Genomic DNA, 16982 nt, shown 5'->3' with positions numbered 1-16982 from the left:
ATACAGGCCAAAACTTTCTGGTCTGAAGGTGACCATTATACACAGATTATACTGTTAATATTGGTATAATATACTAGAATACAAAATGAATACAGTGAGGTAGTTCCTAATGTACAATTTATTACAGTTATTATTTGTATGTACAGATATGCTCACATGCAAATATGTAATACACATGTGCATACATACATACAATATACTGGAAAACAAAAAGATGTGTGTATAGTACAGTATAACATTAGTGAGTTATATGTTTTTCACAGTTTAGTTATCTTCATTATTGTCGAACTGAATGTTTGTACTTTCAATATTAGGTATACGACCCATTGTTTGAGAATGCTTTTTTTCACCATCAGTTATGCATTTTGTAACTTTTGATGACACCTTATAAGAATGTGCCACTGTGGCTGTACCTGTCGCTAAAGCTGCTACTCCGGCACCTGCTACTATTGCAGGTGTTGATGCAAATATTGCAACAATTGCTAGTCCAACAGTTATTATAGCACCACCAACTAAAACGTATTTACTTATGCTTTTGTAATATTCTAATGCATTATTAAGATCTTTTTCATACTCTTCAAAAGTTTTCAATAGGTGACGTAAACTTTGACTGGATGGGGCATCATTTAGAAGGAAAGTAACTATAGCCATCAAATTTTTTAACACAGGCAGAAAACAAGCCAGTAATTTAAGCTGCTTATCATTAAGCCAGACTAAGTCTACTACTTTTCTAAGAAAAGACCTAGAGGAAGTCACGCTTCTTACTAATTTTCCAACGGATTCCATTTGGCCCAGCAGCCTTTTTATTGCTGAAGCACTGCTTTGTTGAGTAGTTTCTATGTCAACAATCACCTCCTGTATGACAGTAATTGTGCCACTCATTTCAAATTGTTGGTTGCTATCAACTGCTTCAAATATTTTTATCAGTGCTACACACAAATACTGTGTATATCTACCAGCATTTTTTATTATCTCATTTTTATGTATTGCAATAATTGTAAGTACATCTTTAAATATGAACTTTCCTTTGTTCATACCTGAAACAAAAGGGCAATCATCTAGTACCTTCTTTTGTTTTTCTTTCTTAATTGATGGCAAGTGCTACTGCTGTTTTTCCACATTGTGTCAGTAGTGGATTTTCTTGGGAAAAGTTTAGTACTAGATCACCTGCAGGCTGAGGCAAGAAGGCTAGATGTTCTTGCATTGATGATTCCACCGAGACAGGTTCACTTTCTACTTGAATTGGAGTATGAAAATCTTCTTCCCTTTGTTGAGATTCCTTGGCATGTTTTAGCTCTAATTTAGCAATTTTTTAATACCGGGGCTCGGGATTGTCCATCATAGCTTGGAGCAGTTTCATACATTTACTGCTGTCACAAATACCAATCTTGCTCATTTCCCATTCTATTACATCTTTAACTGTGTCATAGTTGCTATCTTCTTCTACTATTTGATATTTTATTAGCTCATCTTTGATATCACAATAATCAACTGCAGCTTCTATGTGTTCACAATCTTTTTGTAGTGTTTCACAGCAACATTTTATCTGAGCTTCATTCTAATAATTGATGGATTAAGTTATGATGTTTATATTAAGTACATATGACACTTACCATAAACTCAGCTGTTGCCATATTGACATGAACACCTCCCTTATGTTTGTTACTATCACAGAATTGGAACAGTGTCAATAATTACATGTAACATGTACATGGCTGTTTGTACATGTGTGTGCATTCTGGGAAGTGTATATAAAATTCCCCTTGGTCTCTCCCCATATGTCATAAAAGCAGTTTTACTTTTAATAATGGTGTTTATATAAACACCACAAGTACATAATATGTTTTGGCTGATGTAATGTAGTATTCCCTTGGCTTTTCCCTTTACTGTGTTTTGGTTATGATATATTTAATACAACATCAATATCGTGTCCTGTACAAAAACTCCAATAGTAGCTTGTGGTATATTTTTGATATACTACAGCAAACTAGCCAATAGAATCAGTATATCACTTGTACATTTGATATACACATCTGATTGGCTAAAATTTATTTATAGTGCTTAGTTGTTTTACCAGTTAGGTATGTCCGACTTGACAACTATTGCTACCATAGTAACCACTACATGTTACCTGGAAACAACATTGTTGCCTAGCAACCATTGCCAGGCAACCACTACTAATTCTTAAAAATGTTTTTGACACCATAGCAACGGTTGCTAAGCAACCACTAAAAGGCATATAACTAGGTCAGCTTTAAATTTTGTTGCCTAGCAACAGTTGCTATGGATTGTTGGACCAATTTTCAAGAAGATTGCAGGCTGCAATACATGTGCATACTCCTTCAGCATGCTAATCACAAGGAATTACTTACCATGCAGTACTAATAATGGTATAAAAACATGAGAAATTGCTGTTACTGCTTCCAAGTGGGAGACGAGATGTTGTATTAACATATTATACTACAGATATCATGATATTCGAAATATATACCAAAAGATATACATATTTAGGAAAGGGTGCCATAGTGCGAGGCTTCGCCTCGCACTATAACATCTTTTCTAAGTTTGTATATCTTTTGGTATATATTTCGAATACCATGATATCTGTAGTATAACATATACATATACTTGTTTATAGGAAGCTGTAAATAGGATACAGCTGGCTATAACCTTACATAGTTTTAGAAATCCTGTTGGACTGGTTTCTGACTCCATAGATATTTTATCCATACCACATGAAGAGATTACCAACTCCTGTTTCACACTAAGGAGTCTTGATTCATCTTGCAATTGTGAAAAGTCATACATTTGTATAGATGTTATATAAATTCAGCATTATTGTAATCTGTTGGGTCAGTGGCTATATTTTCCTACTGGACATATGAAATAAACCTACTGTGTTGTTTGAGACAAAAACAATAGCTCAGAGATGATCTATTTTGTATACAAATTTCCTTCAGCAGTACATTGGTAATGTTTGTCTGAATCACCTACAAAGCTACGTATAAGCAACATTATACAATGTTCTTTAAAAATGCATACTCATTTTTTACCTCCTGTGTTTATAGTCTTATACTGACTATGTATTTTCAGAGACTAAACTTTGGTGGCTAGTGGTTGCTACCATACAGAGGGAACCTTTGGCAGGGGATAAACTTTCGCGAAGTTGTAGCAAATCATCCAATTCGCCAAAGTTTCCCCTGCCAACATTCCCCTGCCAAAGTTTCCCTCTATACGGTACTTTCTATGTGTCACATCTTCTGTTTGAATATAACAGAATTGGAGGTGAAGAGGAACGAGATGACGGAGGTACAACAACAACTCGTATTAGCTCAGCAACAAGTGATCATCACACAACAGACTTGTTCCCAGTTAGAAGGGGGTAAAAAGTTAACACCAAACAGTAACTCATTGGTTGTGTGTTTTGTAGTACGTCGAGTCACATAGACAACTTCAAGTAGCTACAGGAGAGATAGAGAAACTCAAACTTGCAGTTGTAGAGCGAGAACAACAAATTGCTCATCTTGGGTGCGTATCTTACAAACTGTTCACCTTTTCTTGCTGACTAATAATTGTATGTATGACTGTCCTGCATTAGTATGTGAGTATCCTCATATGTACATACAAACTTACATACATGACATGTGCGTAAGTCAAACATGTTTAATGTTTAGTAAGACAGCTGAGGAGATTCGTTCAACTTGTGAAGAGAGAACCAACTCACTACAATCAGGTAATAATTTGAATATTCAATATTGTTTTGTTATGTGGTTATGTATTTGTGTACAGTGTATCTTGTGTACAGTGTATTACATAAATTGTGTAGTCAAGTTGTACAGGAACTGACTGCACTGCATGAAGTTCTCACTAAAGAGAGAACTGAACATGAACTGGTAGTAAAGGGACTGAAACAAGAACTGTTAGCCACTAACAATAGGTACTGTGGATGTGTGTGTGTATAAAGATAATTTGTAAATGTGTATCCTGTGTGTGCATACAACAAGCTCACCACAGAAATGTTTGCACACATATTTTACAGGAGGTTGTTTCTCTTTATACATATGTATGTGTACATGTGCATACATGTGTGTGTGGTATTCACTGAGAGTGTGCTTTGATATTTACATGTAGAATGTTACAAGAGCTGGAGTTAGCACGGAAATACTTGTCTCAAATATCTGAGGTTGAAATTATGTATAATTGCATAAATACATCTGTAGTCATGCCATTAACCATGATGTTGCCCTTTTGTTTTACTTTAGGATAATGAATTGGCTACCACAAAAAAAACTCACAGTCAGCGACTAGCCAGAATGAAAGCCTTACAAACTGAGTACAAGCTGGTGGTGGAACAATTGAAGACTTATGAAACAGAAAAGTAATTATTCATTTGCTATGTTTACTAGGACACTTTTGTGATGGAACTAGCCTGTTATGGAAACATTTTATTTTGCGTACTTTTCAGTTATCAAACACTCCCCACATTACAGGAGTGTAGAAATATATTTAATGTATGGGTGCCCTACTAATAGTAAGATCAACTTGATTTTCATCTCAAAAGAACTTCTAGTCACATTAAGAATGGTACTGAAGGGTGGAATCAGCAACTCTGTTTAGAATATAGAACTGATAAACAGTTAAACGACTGCTTCTTTTATTAGGGTATATGACTGCTCTATTAGAGTATCTCGATCTTTGATGAGCAGACTTGTATTCTGTTACTTGTACTGCACCTTTGTTAAGCTAATGGACTATGATTGAAGCCAGATTAAGGCAGATGGAATCACTGGCAAGTTAGAAAAGGGAAGATGATACTGTCTTACTGCTTTAATGATTTTGATTCTGGTTAGAAACCCTTAGTACCCATGGCACCCATGTTTCCTGTGCCCCTACATTAGTTTGGATAATTTACTCAGCACTGTACTTTAAATCTAATTATAGAGATGTGTAACTGTGATTCTATATGTAGTACACCTCTCTGTTTTGGCTTGTGACTCAGAATTGGAGATGTCTTAATTTCAGTACAATGTAGAATACATATACATTCATGGATCCAACAAATGTTCAGTCATAACAAACGCTTGCAATGTTCAGTTGTAACAAACAGTACAGTTTCACAAACGCTCTAGCATTCATCAGTCGTAACATGTTATTCCAAACATTCCATAATCATAAGAAAACTTAGAAAAGACGCATAGTTTGAACTGAATGGGTTTTAGACCTAACTGTGTATTAATTTGAGCTTATATACCTCAGTTTCCAGTAACATCACAAGAAAGTATAGACTAACATAGAACTTCTTTATTTTACTTGTTGAATATTTCAGTGTCAGCAGCTCTGATCAAGCACCAAAGAGTGATTTGAACACTAAAAGTGAACATAGCTTGGCCTGTTACTATATAAGGATTAGGAAATTTGTTTTATGATGAGTACTGATGCAACTGTACAGATGGTTGCACTATGTGTGCTTCCTCAATTTATTCACATACCTACCCTTAAGCAAGAATGAATACTGTTAGATAATTTTCCACAACTAGTGAAAACTGTTTCGTGAACAAGAAGTATTTATATGTATATAGTTACTACGACAATTGCAGAAATGCTGGCTATACATAAGCAAAAAGAGAAAAAGGTAGTTATACCTTTCTTTCACCAAATAAACGTGCAGTAAAACTTTAAAATTATATGAGAATTGACTGAATGAAATTAAAAGTTTAATGTAAAGAAACTCTTACATACAACTAGACTGCTACTTATAGCTATATGGTTGGCAATGAATTCAACAAAAATAGCTTTACCATCAAGGGCTAAATGTGCATTACTTGGAATTTGTGAAAGTGTTAGCTATAGCTGGGATGCTACATCATGAAACTGCATGGTTCTATTGTTAAAAACAATAGCAACACAGTTGTTTATGACCCTTCTATTTAAATGCTGAAATCGTAAATGTTTACTGCTATTGTCTATTGTGGACTCTCTAATAAACTGAAAGCAGTATTTAAATAGCTTGTTTATATGTATACATTGTTACCTTGGGAAAGGAAATCAGAGCAGTGTTTAAACCACAGGGCATTAGGTGTCCTGTTTTACTCCTCTGATTTCAGTTTGTCACACTGTTGAGTCTATATATACTTCTGTTGCCTTTTTTCTTGAACTCAGTTGATTGTTGTCTTTGGTATGACACTGGTTCACTATTTTATCTATAAGATAGTTGTGAGCACTAACTATAGCTGGCTGCTAGTGGCAAAATGCCTTGTAGCTGTTCTTGTTAGAAAATTTTTCACAGACGTCTAACACTTGACCTGCTTCTATATTTTATTTCCTCAGTTCCTTGTTTTCATAATAGCTCATCCACCACCTTTATGTTTCCATACACACACACACAAGCACAAAACCTAAAGCAAAGCCTCTATGGCAGCTGTGTAAAACACAGTTACTGCCATCCAGTGAACCAGCATACCTGTGCACCACTCAGGCGCTTAAGCCTTGTGCCTGGGGTAGGGTTAGTAACCCACAGGAGGACCACTAGTAACCCACAAGAGGACTGTCTAGGTCTCATGGAGAGTGGTTGCAGAACCCGAAGTTCCACAACACTGCTAAGCGAAACAAGGACAGTTGGACATTTGCACATCAGGTACCCATTGATGTCACAGCTAAGTGGGATGCTTCCCTAGATGACATGCACCAGGCTACCAGGTCCCCAACTAGATTGTGGGTAAAGTTTCCTGTTCAAGGAAACAACAACACCAAATGAAATTGGCATACCTGGGCATTACCAGGCAAATGATCTAGCTACTTGGTAATGCTTCCTCACACATGCACCTATAATTTATTTCAGGTGGTTGTTATATTTATGATACTAATGCATTTGAAGTTTTAATATAAGACTGCATTTATTGGTGGGGGGAGGGCATCCAACCACATTGTCATGCAATTGGGATATGTGTGCTGTAATTAACAACACAAAGCCTGGTAGTGGTTCACAATAGAGATTGTGTAATTCTTTCCCACAGCTGTCAAACAAGGGAATTTGTAAAGCAAACTGTGTATAGAATCTATAATGTAAAATTATAGGGAGGACACAGTGTCCCAGGTGGTGTTGCCTTGTTAGTTTTAAATATGCCTAAATATTCGCTATATAGTGTGGCAACATTTCAACCTCAAATTTGTAGCTAAAACTGAAGGTGTTCATTATTTATATAGCCATAAGCAGTTGCTTTTGAAAAGCACTTAACAAAATTTTCTTCATCAGTATCAGTACACGATAATTATAAAATTTCACTTTTGGTATAATTGAGTGTTTTGCACAATGGCGAGAATACAATGCCAGTAAGAAAGAAGTTTCATTCCATTCTTATGCTAGTCTTTTTACCAGCAGAGTTTTAACGAAATTGTTTTAGATGCTCTATTAAGGTAACTGACTGTTTGTTTTAATTATCAATAGGTTTAATCTTTACAAGTTATATGTACGTACCTTTATACAAACTACCTTTCATTGCCTTTGTTTACAGAACAAAGCAGATAATCTGCATGCACAATCTTCATGTGTGAATACACACGCACATACATGAAAATAACTAAAAATCACATGCAAGTAGCTTCATATGACACACTGACATAATTATAAGATCAGCTACTTGTTCACAAACAACTTTCAACTCCTCTGCACACCTACTACTTAACAACACGATAATATTTTTCCATGTAATTATTTATGTGGTTAAACTTGGTAGCAATTAATTGATCATCAAAGTATCAGAAAATGTGTTACATATCAGCAACATTTTGAAATTACAAGTATTGGTATTATGAATGAATGCTATTGCAAATTAATGCTATTTTATTGGTGTTAATAAAGATGCTGTGCTGACGGCCTCGGTCTCATGCTTTCTATAGGAGCTAAATCCAATTTCTGTAAAAAATTGTGACCAAATGTGTAGCACTATGGACCAATGTGGTGGTATTCTGGTCCAGCAGATCATCGTCCATTTCTATACCAGACACTTTGTGGGGAATAACAGGATGTGAGAAATGAGTCATGTTATATGTATGTGATTATATTTTGTGCGTATTTATTAAGAAAAACACTACTCTACTTAATAGGTTATGGTGATGTATCATATAACTAACCACTAGATAAACACTTCTTAGAAAGCTGAACTTTCAATTTTGTTTGTGTACAGCCATTGCTCTTTTAAGGAGTTTTACATTAACATATCTCAAAGAGAAGTGGTACACTAAGGATCACTGTAACTCTGTAAGGGACCTTGGCAAGTAAATACTTAAATGATCATGAAGTAATTGATACTGAAGTTTTTATTATTATTATTAACACCTTACAGTGACCAGCACTGAAGGTCTGACAGCAATGTGTGCTGCAACCTGAGGATTACCTAACCTAATTTCAAGGGCTTAGACTTAATGACTTATAGCTGAAAAGGTGTGACAGAAAAGGGGCCAAAGTAAGGAAAAAATCCCTCCAACCCCAGGATTCGAACTGCAGGTCACCCAATGTCTAATTGAGCCCACACTCAGTCTTCCTCCAGGAGGGATGGATTTTCTTCCTTAGTAATTGATGCTCTTATTGCAGATAAGGGAGGACAGTGGTCTGAACTTAACATAGGCGGCGGAAAGGGGGGGGGGGGGGGGCTGAATCCCCCCCTCAGAATGATATCACGCGAAATTATCCTTCGTGGAGTGGAGCTGAAAAGCGTGATCAAGATCGAGATACTCTAATAGAGCAGTCACTCTAATAAAGCAATCACAGTATTAGAGCAGTGTGTAGTGAGGTATGTAAGGATTTTTTATGTAGTTTATCAGTATAAATTCGTAGCTGGTGAGGTGGGTAGTTATTGTCAGCTGGTTGCGACCTTTTTTTTTGGTCTCACCTTATCAAACCAGAGACAATGTAGTGCTTCAGTCCATTTTTTTACCATAAGTCTGGATCCACCCCTGGTCAGCCCCCCCAATATCAACTACTTCCTCCGCCCCTGAAACTTAATATTTGAGGGAAAAGTTCATTCAGCACCAATTCTGCTATAGACCAGTGCACCTCTGACTAATAATTCTTCCTGTACTGTAATATTGTGTATGTAGCTGTTGAGCGTGTTCATTGTATTAGGAGTACTAGTCCACTTGTTTATACTTCTGGTACTGTGATCTATTGGCTGAGATTTATTTAGGCTGTTGTATTTTCAGAGCATGTTTGTAGCTGCTTACAATATACATAGTAGCAGTAGTCACTGCAATATGTACAGTGTTATGTGATATCCATTTTGCAACTCTAATTCACTTCTTGCTATGATGGAAGACAAGTAATTAACTGAACATCTATAAGTTCTAAGTCATTAAGTATACATCTAAATGTACTGTAAATTAATAGCCTATTAAAAGTGAAAAAACAACAAAGGAAACAAAACATCCTGAAAACTCACACAACTTGTTAGGGAAGTAGGAATAATAAATATGCATGTGGGAATCAGGTATTTAGCTGGCATTTTGAAGTAAATATAAGTAAGCATTTGCATAATTTAATTCTAATAGAATAGTCACACACTCTAATAAAGCAGTGTGAATGGTCTAATACAATAATCAATGATCAATTGACATTATTGAGGAATTGATGTTCTTGATCAATTGCATGTCAACATCAGCACCATCAGTCCTGTGCAGTGAAGCTTTCAACAATTCAAATGTTATTGAGTTACAATTAGACAGGTGTGCCTTCCATCATGTTTTATCTGTAGTAAATGAGACTGGAATAATTTCCCTAGTAACTAAAGCAAAATTTTGTGGATAGTGTAATTAGTTTTTTTACTTATTGAAACAGTAGTTACACTACAGCAACTATTGTTTGTGTATAGTCAAAGTAATATGACTCTTTACATGTGCACATATCTATGAACTGTGAATGTCTATCTTTACAACCAAGTTTGACATGTTTGAAATGTCTCCAAAATCTGAACATGTTTTTTCATTGAAATACTTTTAAACATGGTAGCTATTCTGCTATGGGCTACAGCTGATGCTTATACATGAGTGACACAATGATAACTTTGCATATCAGGTATATTTGCTTACATTATGTATGTGTGTGCATGATTGTGCAGCTATTGTGTTGACATATGCTATTTCAACAGCATAATGTGAGACTTATTGTCAGTTACAATGATACACAGACCCAAGTACTTTTATTGACTACAATGGCATAAGGCACAATGCTTAAGTCAATGCATTTGTTTATCAAAAAATCTCTATGTATTGTATAATAGATTAAATGCTCTGTAAGATCACAATACACAATACAGTATTATCAGTTTTGAAATGGAACAAGTTTCATTGTGTCACAAACATTTTCACTATTATTATTGTACTTTCTTTGTTGTTACGTATATTAACTAGATCAGCATTTGTATAAATATGTATGTATATGCATCAGTAATCTCTTAATTTTTACTGTAACTGCTGGGAACTATACATGCATTATCCTCCACGACGTACTTTATATATGTAAATGGAGACATATCATCAAGTTTTTATCCTGGTAGTAGTAGTAGTAGTAGTAGTAGTTGACATTTGGTTATCTAATGCTACTCAGATCTTTAGTGTGTTACCTAACAATCCTACCAATGTCAGTTGTCCATCTCAACCTTGTGCTACACTCGATCAATACTTACTGGACAATGGTACACTACCTGTTGTGTCTAATGTTGAATATCACTTCTTACCTGGAGAACATGCAGTACCTACCAACATCCAGATCAAGAATGCACACAATTTTACTTTAGTTGGAGATATAAGTGCTGATCCACTAGTAGTATTCGTGGGAAGTTCGACTTTCTCTGTTCACAACTCCAGCAAAGTTATCATTGCCAATATGTTGCTCAAGAAAACAAATGATCAGAGGTTTCATACAACTAATTTAGTACTTCTTACCTGCATTTCCTGTAGAGTAGAAAATTTTACTTTCCTGGGATATGGACTTCAATTGCACAATTTGCTTGGAAATTCTTTACTGAGTAACATAAAAATCAATATGACTACATCCTGCAATGCGACAGCCCAGGTGTATTATGCTCCTTATGGAATACAGTTAGTGTTTGATGATAAGCTACAAGTTAATGATACTGCTAAAACTGAAATAAAAGTTCTGGATATTAGAGGAAAAGTTGGCATAGGGATGTATATAATTTTGAACCAAACAAAGTACAGTGTAACTGTGTTAGTGTATGGGACTAATTTTAATGACATAGATAAAAGAGTAATGAAGGTTCATTCCACTAAGAAAGCCATGCAAAACACATTTGTATTTGACACTTGCAGTTTTAATTCAAATCATTTCAAGTATACTGATGGATACATGTCAATGGTTTTGATTGAACTTTCAAGATACAACCAGACTATAACTTTTCGAAATTGTTATTTTGGGGAAAATGAGAATGCATGGAAAGCCCTCATATTTGTATTACTAGTGTTTGATCAGTCAAATACAACATGTGTAAATCTAACCACGGTGACCTTAGAAAATAGTAACTTTTTCAAAAATAACAGTCCACTTCTATATTTTTCTGGTAAACAGATACTAAACTGTACTAATGTTTTGAACATTGGACCTGTTCATATTCATAATAATTCTGCTCATGAGCATTCCATAGCAATGTTTAACATGACAGTCAACTTGACTGGTCCGGTAACTATATCCAATAACACAGCATGGAATACTGCTATTATGTTATTTGATTCTTGTGATGTTCTATTTAATAAGGAGGTCACTCTGAAATTCAATGACTGTTTTAAACTAATTAAGGTACAGTCACGTGAAAGTTATATAAAAGTAATGGAATTTGCAAATATTACACTTATTGATAATAGATATTATGGTAAACTATTGGCATTTGAAACAGATGGATACAATAGTCCTTACAAATATTGCTATTTTCAATATATTCCTAGAAATAATATTATATCAAAATATGTTTCACCTACTCACTATTCCATAAATATTGTTCGCAATTATCACAAACTGTACTACAAAATGGCTGGAAATGAAGAGTGTGAATTGCATCGTTTGGTTTCATATTGCAAATGGATTCCCACATCAGCTTTCAATGGGATTAATTCTGTAGATATAAATCAGCAAATCATCAAAGTTGATGGAAAAGAACTACACCGACATGCTGCTGTATGTCACTGTAAACATAATGAAACAAGCTGTAATGATGATGTACTGGGGTCTGTGTATCCTGGACAAGTGTTACAAGTAGAACTGTGTGCACCTATAAAAAATAGTTATAGATATTTGATATTGCATGCTGAGACACACAATGCATTTTTACCAGAAAATTCCACTTGTAAGATTGCCCAGCAAAGTGAGTTGCTTCAAGCATTACTAGCTACTCGAAACTATTTGGATTTACGATACTAGCAGAAGCTCCAAAACAATGCAAATTATTTTTGACAGCATCTCCCTGTATATATGAGACTTATGAAGTATTTCTTGTGAATGTATCAGATTGTCCAGTTGGATTTACGTTGCAAAATGGAACATGTGATTGTGATCCTGATCTTAGTAAAAGTATTGTTCACATTGACACATGTCACATTGATTAATCAACTATTGAACGTCCTGCTAACACTTGGATATCTGTAGCTGATAATTACTCTAATAGCACTAAATATTTAATATCACATAATTGTCCAATGGATTACTGTCTACCACACTCATCACATCTTAATTTACTTAATCCTGATTTACAGTGTCAGTTTAATAGGATTGGTATCTTGTGTTCAAAGTGTCAACATTCACTTAGTATGGTATTTGGATCATCAAGGTGTATACACTGTACTAATATACATATTCTCATCACTATCATAGTTATACTTGCTGGAATTGTTTTGGTAGTCTTACTTTATCTTCTCAACCTCACAGTCACTAATGGAACTATCAATGGAATAATATTTTATGCTAACATCATTAGCATTAATGATTCTGTATTCCTAGTAAATGATAATGTATTTAAACCACTCAGAGTGTTTATTTCTTTTGCCAACTTGGATTTGGGAATTGAGACATGTTTCTATAATGGAATGGATGGATTTGCTAAGATGTTCCTACAGTTGTTCTTTCCTTTCTATCTCATAGTCATTGCTGTTTTGATTGTTGTAGCAAGTCGTTACTCCTCTAAAATACTACAATGGACATATACTAGATCTCTTCCTGTACTAGCTACATTGTTTCTGCTATCCTACACTAGTGTTCTCAGAGCTGTATTAACAGTCTTGTTCTCTTATTCTACTATAACTCAACTACCAAGTGGTTATCAACAGATAGTGTGGTATATGGATGCCAGTGTTCCATTGTTTGGTTTAAAGTTTACCATACTGTTCATCACATGTCTTGTCTTATTCTTACTACTAATTCCTTTCAACATCATTTTGTTGTTTACAAGATACTTATCACAGTTTAGGATAATAAATCAGTTTAAACCTTTACTGGATGCATTTCAAGGATCATACAAAGACAAATGCTACTATTGGGTTGGAGTATGTCTCATCCTAAGAAGTGTGTTTTTCAGTTTCTATGCATTTCAGGTTAAAGCAAAGTTGATACTGTCCACCATAGTTCTAATAAGTTTAAGTATCGTAGTTGGGTATGTTCGTCCAAATAAAAACAAACTTGTAAACATTCAAGAACTCTTACTACTACTAAACCTCACCATAATGTATGCAGTATCCTATCAGGGTAGTGGTAATGTTTTCTCTACTGTCATAAATGTCATGATCAGTTTGGCTTTTATTCAGTTTTGTACAATTTTGTTCTATCATTTCCTCACCTACACATGTCATTGTAATGTTGTGACTACATTGCAAAATGTGAAGGAGAAGTTGGTCAAGTTGTGTCATTCAAAGGATGATTCGTCATCAGTCAATTATTCCAATTCAATACCATTACTTGACATTCCTGAACGTACATCTTATGATGGATATCGGGATGAGCTTTTGAGTGATGACTTTAAATAGTAACCAGCTGTATATCATACAATAATAATTGCTCATTTTGTAACTGACTGATGCATATAGTGTTTGACTTTACCTGCATTTACTTTTAAATGAAGTAGAAGTGATGATATCATCGCAAGTGATGTTTCAGATTGCATCATGTAATACTTTTTTCCTTACTTTGGCCCCTTTTCTGTTACACTTTATCAGCCGCTAAGTCAAGCCATTGAGTTTAAGTCCTTGAAATAAGGTTAGGTAATCCTAAGGCTGTAGCACATGTTGCTGTCAGACCTTCAGTACTGGTCACTGTAAAGTGTTAATAATAATGAAACAAAAACTATAGTGTGTAGTTACGTTCTACAAGTACTACTTATTACAAATGTTGAAATAATATAAACTGTTTAAGAATGATATAATTATTATTTATTATTACTAGGACCTGGTAACATACAACCAAATAAACACACCAACACAACAACCCCCCGGTGAGGCTATGCAGACTAGGTGGTGAAGGCACGATCAAAACAATTATGATTTCAAATCCAACTCAATATGGCACAATAGTGACAGATATAACACAATAATGGCATCATAATTAGAGGCCACCAGTAGCTAAGTGCCAGTACATCATTGGTGTGGCAATGATACAGTGATGTGTACACAGTATCTGTGCTGCCCTCAAATGATTTCTTTTGTGTTATTTTGTGTTAGTGTATATTGTCCTAGTACTCCTGTATCTTTTTCTGTTTACTTGTATTGCTATTGAATTAGCGTATTGTCCTTGTGTCTTTGTTCTGTTGTTTGTATGTACTTGTGGGGAGCATATTTGCAGGCCCAGCCTTCTGTGTAACCCTTGTCATTTGACAAAAATTGATAATAATAATAATAACAGTATATATGTATACAAAACATACAGGAGAGAGCTATACATTATTGTAGCATTGTATCACTGATGCACAATACCTAACTCCAATGAATCAGCAAAAATCACTCCACAACATTGTGAATCTCAGGCCTTAATTTGAAACGATGATTATTTTTAGAGACACTTAACATGTTTAAATGCCGTAGTGGGCATTTTCAGTGATTTCAAAGGCAAATGTATAAAGTCCCAATATTATAACTCTTGGGAATTTTATCACCCACCCAAATCATAAAATATATTTGAGGGGGTTTCAAGTGAAACCATTGTAACCCCCCTGTATCCGCCACTGCATTTTACGAGACATTTTATTAATCAAACAAATATTCATATGCTATACCAGTAATTCAATCTCTACCATTGCAACCCCCACAACTTGTTAGTGATGACAATCTCTACCATTGCAACCCCCACAACTATAAACACTTATACTTTAAGCTATGTATATACAGCGCATCTACAAATGCATGCAGAAGCAAAAGGTTTAAAAATTGTATGCTTATTCATTTATTTATAGTCATCACTAACAAATCCTTCACAATATTCTTTGTAGTTGTGTGTACGTTCAGGAATATCAAGTAATACAATAACATGTTGTGAATCATACTCTTCATCTTATGTAATACACTTCATCATGTTCTTCTTTGCAGTTTGCAATGTAATCGCTACATTACAGTGACATGTGTAGGTGAGGAAATGATAGAACACAATTGTACAAAACTGAATAAAAGTCAAACTGATCATGACATTTGTGACAGTAGAGAAAACACTACCACTACCCTGATAGGATACTGCATACATTATGGTGAGGTTTAGTAGTAATGAGAGTTCTTGAATGTTAACAAGTTTGTTCTTATTTGGATGAATATATCCATGGTAACCAGAAAGCAGGATTAGGATAACAGCTGAGAATATTAATCTGGGTTTTATTTGCAGTTCATAAAAACTGAAGAATACACTTCTCAAAATGAGATGTACCCTAACCCAGTAATAGTATTGTCTTTGTATGATCCTTGAAATGCATCCAGTAAAGGTTTAAACTGATTTATTATCCTAAACTGTGATAAGTATCTTGTAAACAACAAAATGATGTTGAAAGGAATTAGTGGTAAGAATAAGACAAGACATGTGATGAACAGTATGGTAAACTTTAAGCCAAACAATGGAACACTGGCATCAATAGACCACATTGACTGTTGATCACCACTTGGTAGTCGAGTTATGGTAGAATAAGAGAACAAGACTGTTAATACAGCTCTGAGAACACTAGTGTAGGATAGCAGAAACAATGTAGCTAGTACAGGAAGAGATCTAGTATATGTCCATCGTAGTATTCTAGAAGAATAACGACTTGCTACAATAATCAAAACAGCAATGACTATGAGATAGAGAGGGAAGAACAACTGCAAAACATCTTAGCATATCCATCCATTCCACTATGAAAGCATGTCTCAATTCCCAAATCCAAGTTGGCAAAAGAAATAAACACTCTGAGTGGTTTAAGCACATTATTATCTACTAGTAATACAGAGTCATTAATGCTAATGATGTTAGCATAAAATATTATTCCATTGATAGTTCCATTAGTGACTGTGAGGTTGAGAAGATAAAGTAAGACTACCAAAACAATTCCAGCAAGTATAACTATGATAGTGATGAGAATATGTATATTAGTACAGTGTATACACCTTGATGATCCAAATACTATACTAAGTGAATGTTGACACCGTGAACACAAGATACCAATCCTATTAAACTGACACTGTAAATCAGGATTAAGTAAATTAAGATGTGATGAGTGTGGTAGACAGTAATCCATTGGACAATTATTTGATATTAAATATTTAGTGTTATTAAATTAATTATGAGCAGTTATCCAAGTGTTAGCAGGATGTGTGATAGTTGATTGATCAATGTAACATGTGTCAATGTGCATGCTACTGTTACTAAGATAAGGATCGCAATCACATACTCCATTTTGTAAAGTGAATCCAACTGGACAAACTGATATATTCACATGAAATACCTCATAAACATTATACAGACAAGGTGATGCTATTAT

General features: G+C 34.8%; 1 protein-coding gene and 1 long non-coding RNA gene across 2 annotated transcripts; one reads left to right on the top strand and one right to left on the bottom strand.

The window, feature by feature from the left end:
* Nucleotides 1–35: 35 nt before the first annotated feature.
* On the bottom strand, nucleotides 36–1774 carry LOC136251689 (uncharacterized). Its single transcript, XR_010699152.1, has 2 exons — nucleotides 1614–1774; nucleotides 36–1558 (listed from the first exon to the last, which is right to left on the bottom strand). It is a non-coding gene; the product is annotated as an uncharacterized lncRNA (long non-coding RNA).
* A 1511-nt stretch (nucleotides 1775–3285) lies between these two features.
* LOC136249179 (cilia- and flagella-associated protein 157-like) lies at nucleotides 3286–4457 on the top strand. Its single transcript, XM_066041129.1, has 6 exons — nucleotides 3286–3309; nucleotides 3431–3528; nucleotides 3675–3733; nucleotides 3832–3937; nucleotides 4132–4183; nucleotides 4263–4457. Exons 1-6 carry the CDS (start codon nucleotides 3301–3303, stop codon nucleotides 4380–4382), a joined length of 444 nt encoding a protein of 147 aa, XP_065897201.1. The 5' UTR covers nucleotides 3286–3300; the 3' UTR covers nucleotides 4383–4457.
* The last annotated feature ends 12525 nt before the right edge of the window (nucleotides 4458–16982 follow it).

The sequence above is a fragment of the Dysidea avara genome, chromosome 3, assembly GCF_963678975.1.
Source record: "Dysidea avara chromosome 3, odDysAvar1.4, whole genome shotgun sequence".
Taxonomy (NCBI): Eukaryota; Metazoa; Porifera; class Demospongiae; order Dictyoceratida; family Dysideidae; genus Dysidea; species Dysidea avara.
This window is presented reverse-complemented; position numbering and strand designations above follow the sequence as displayed.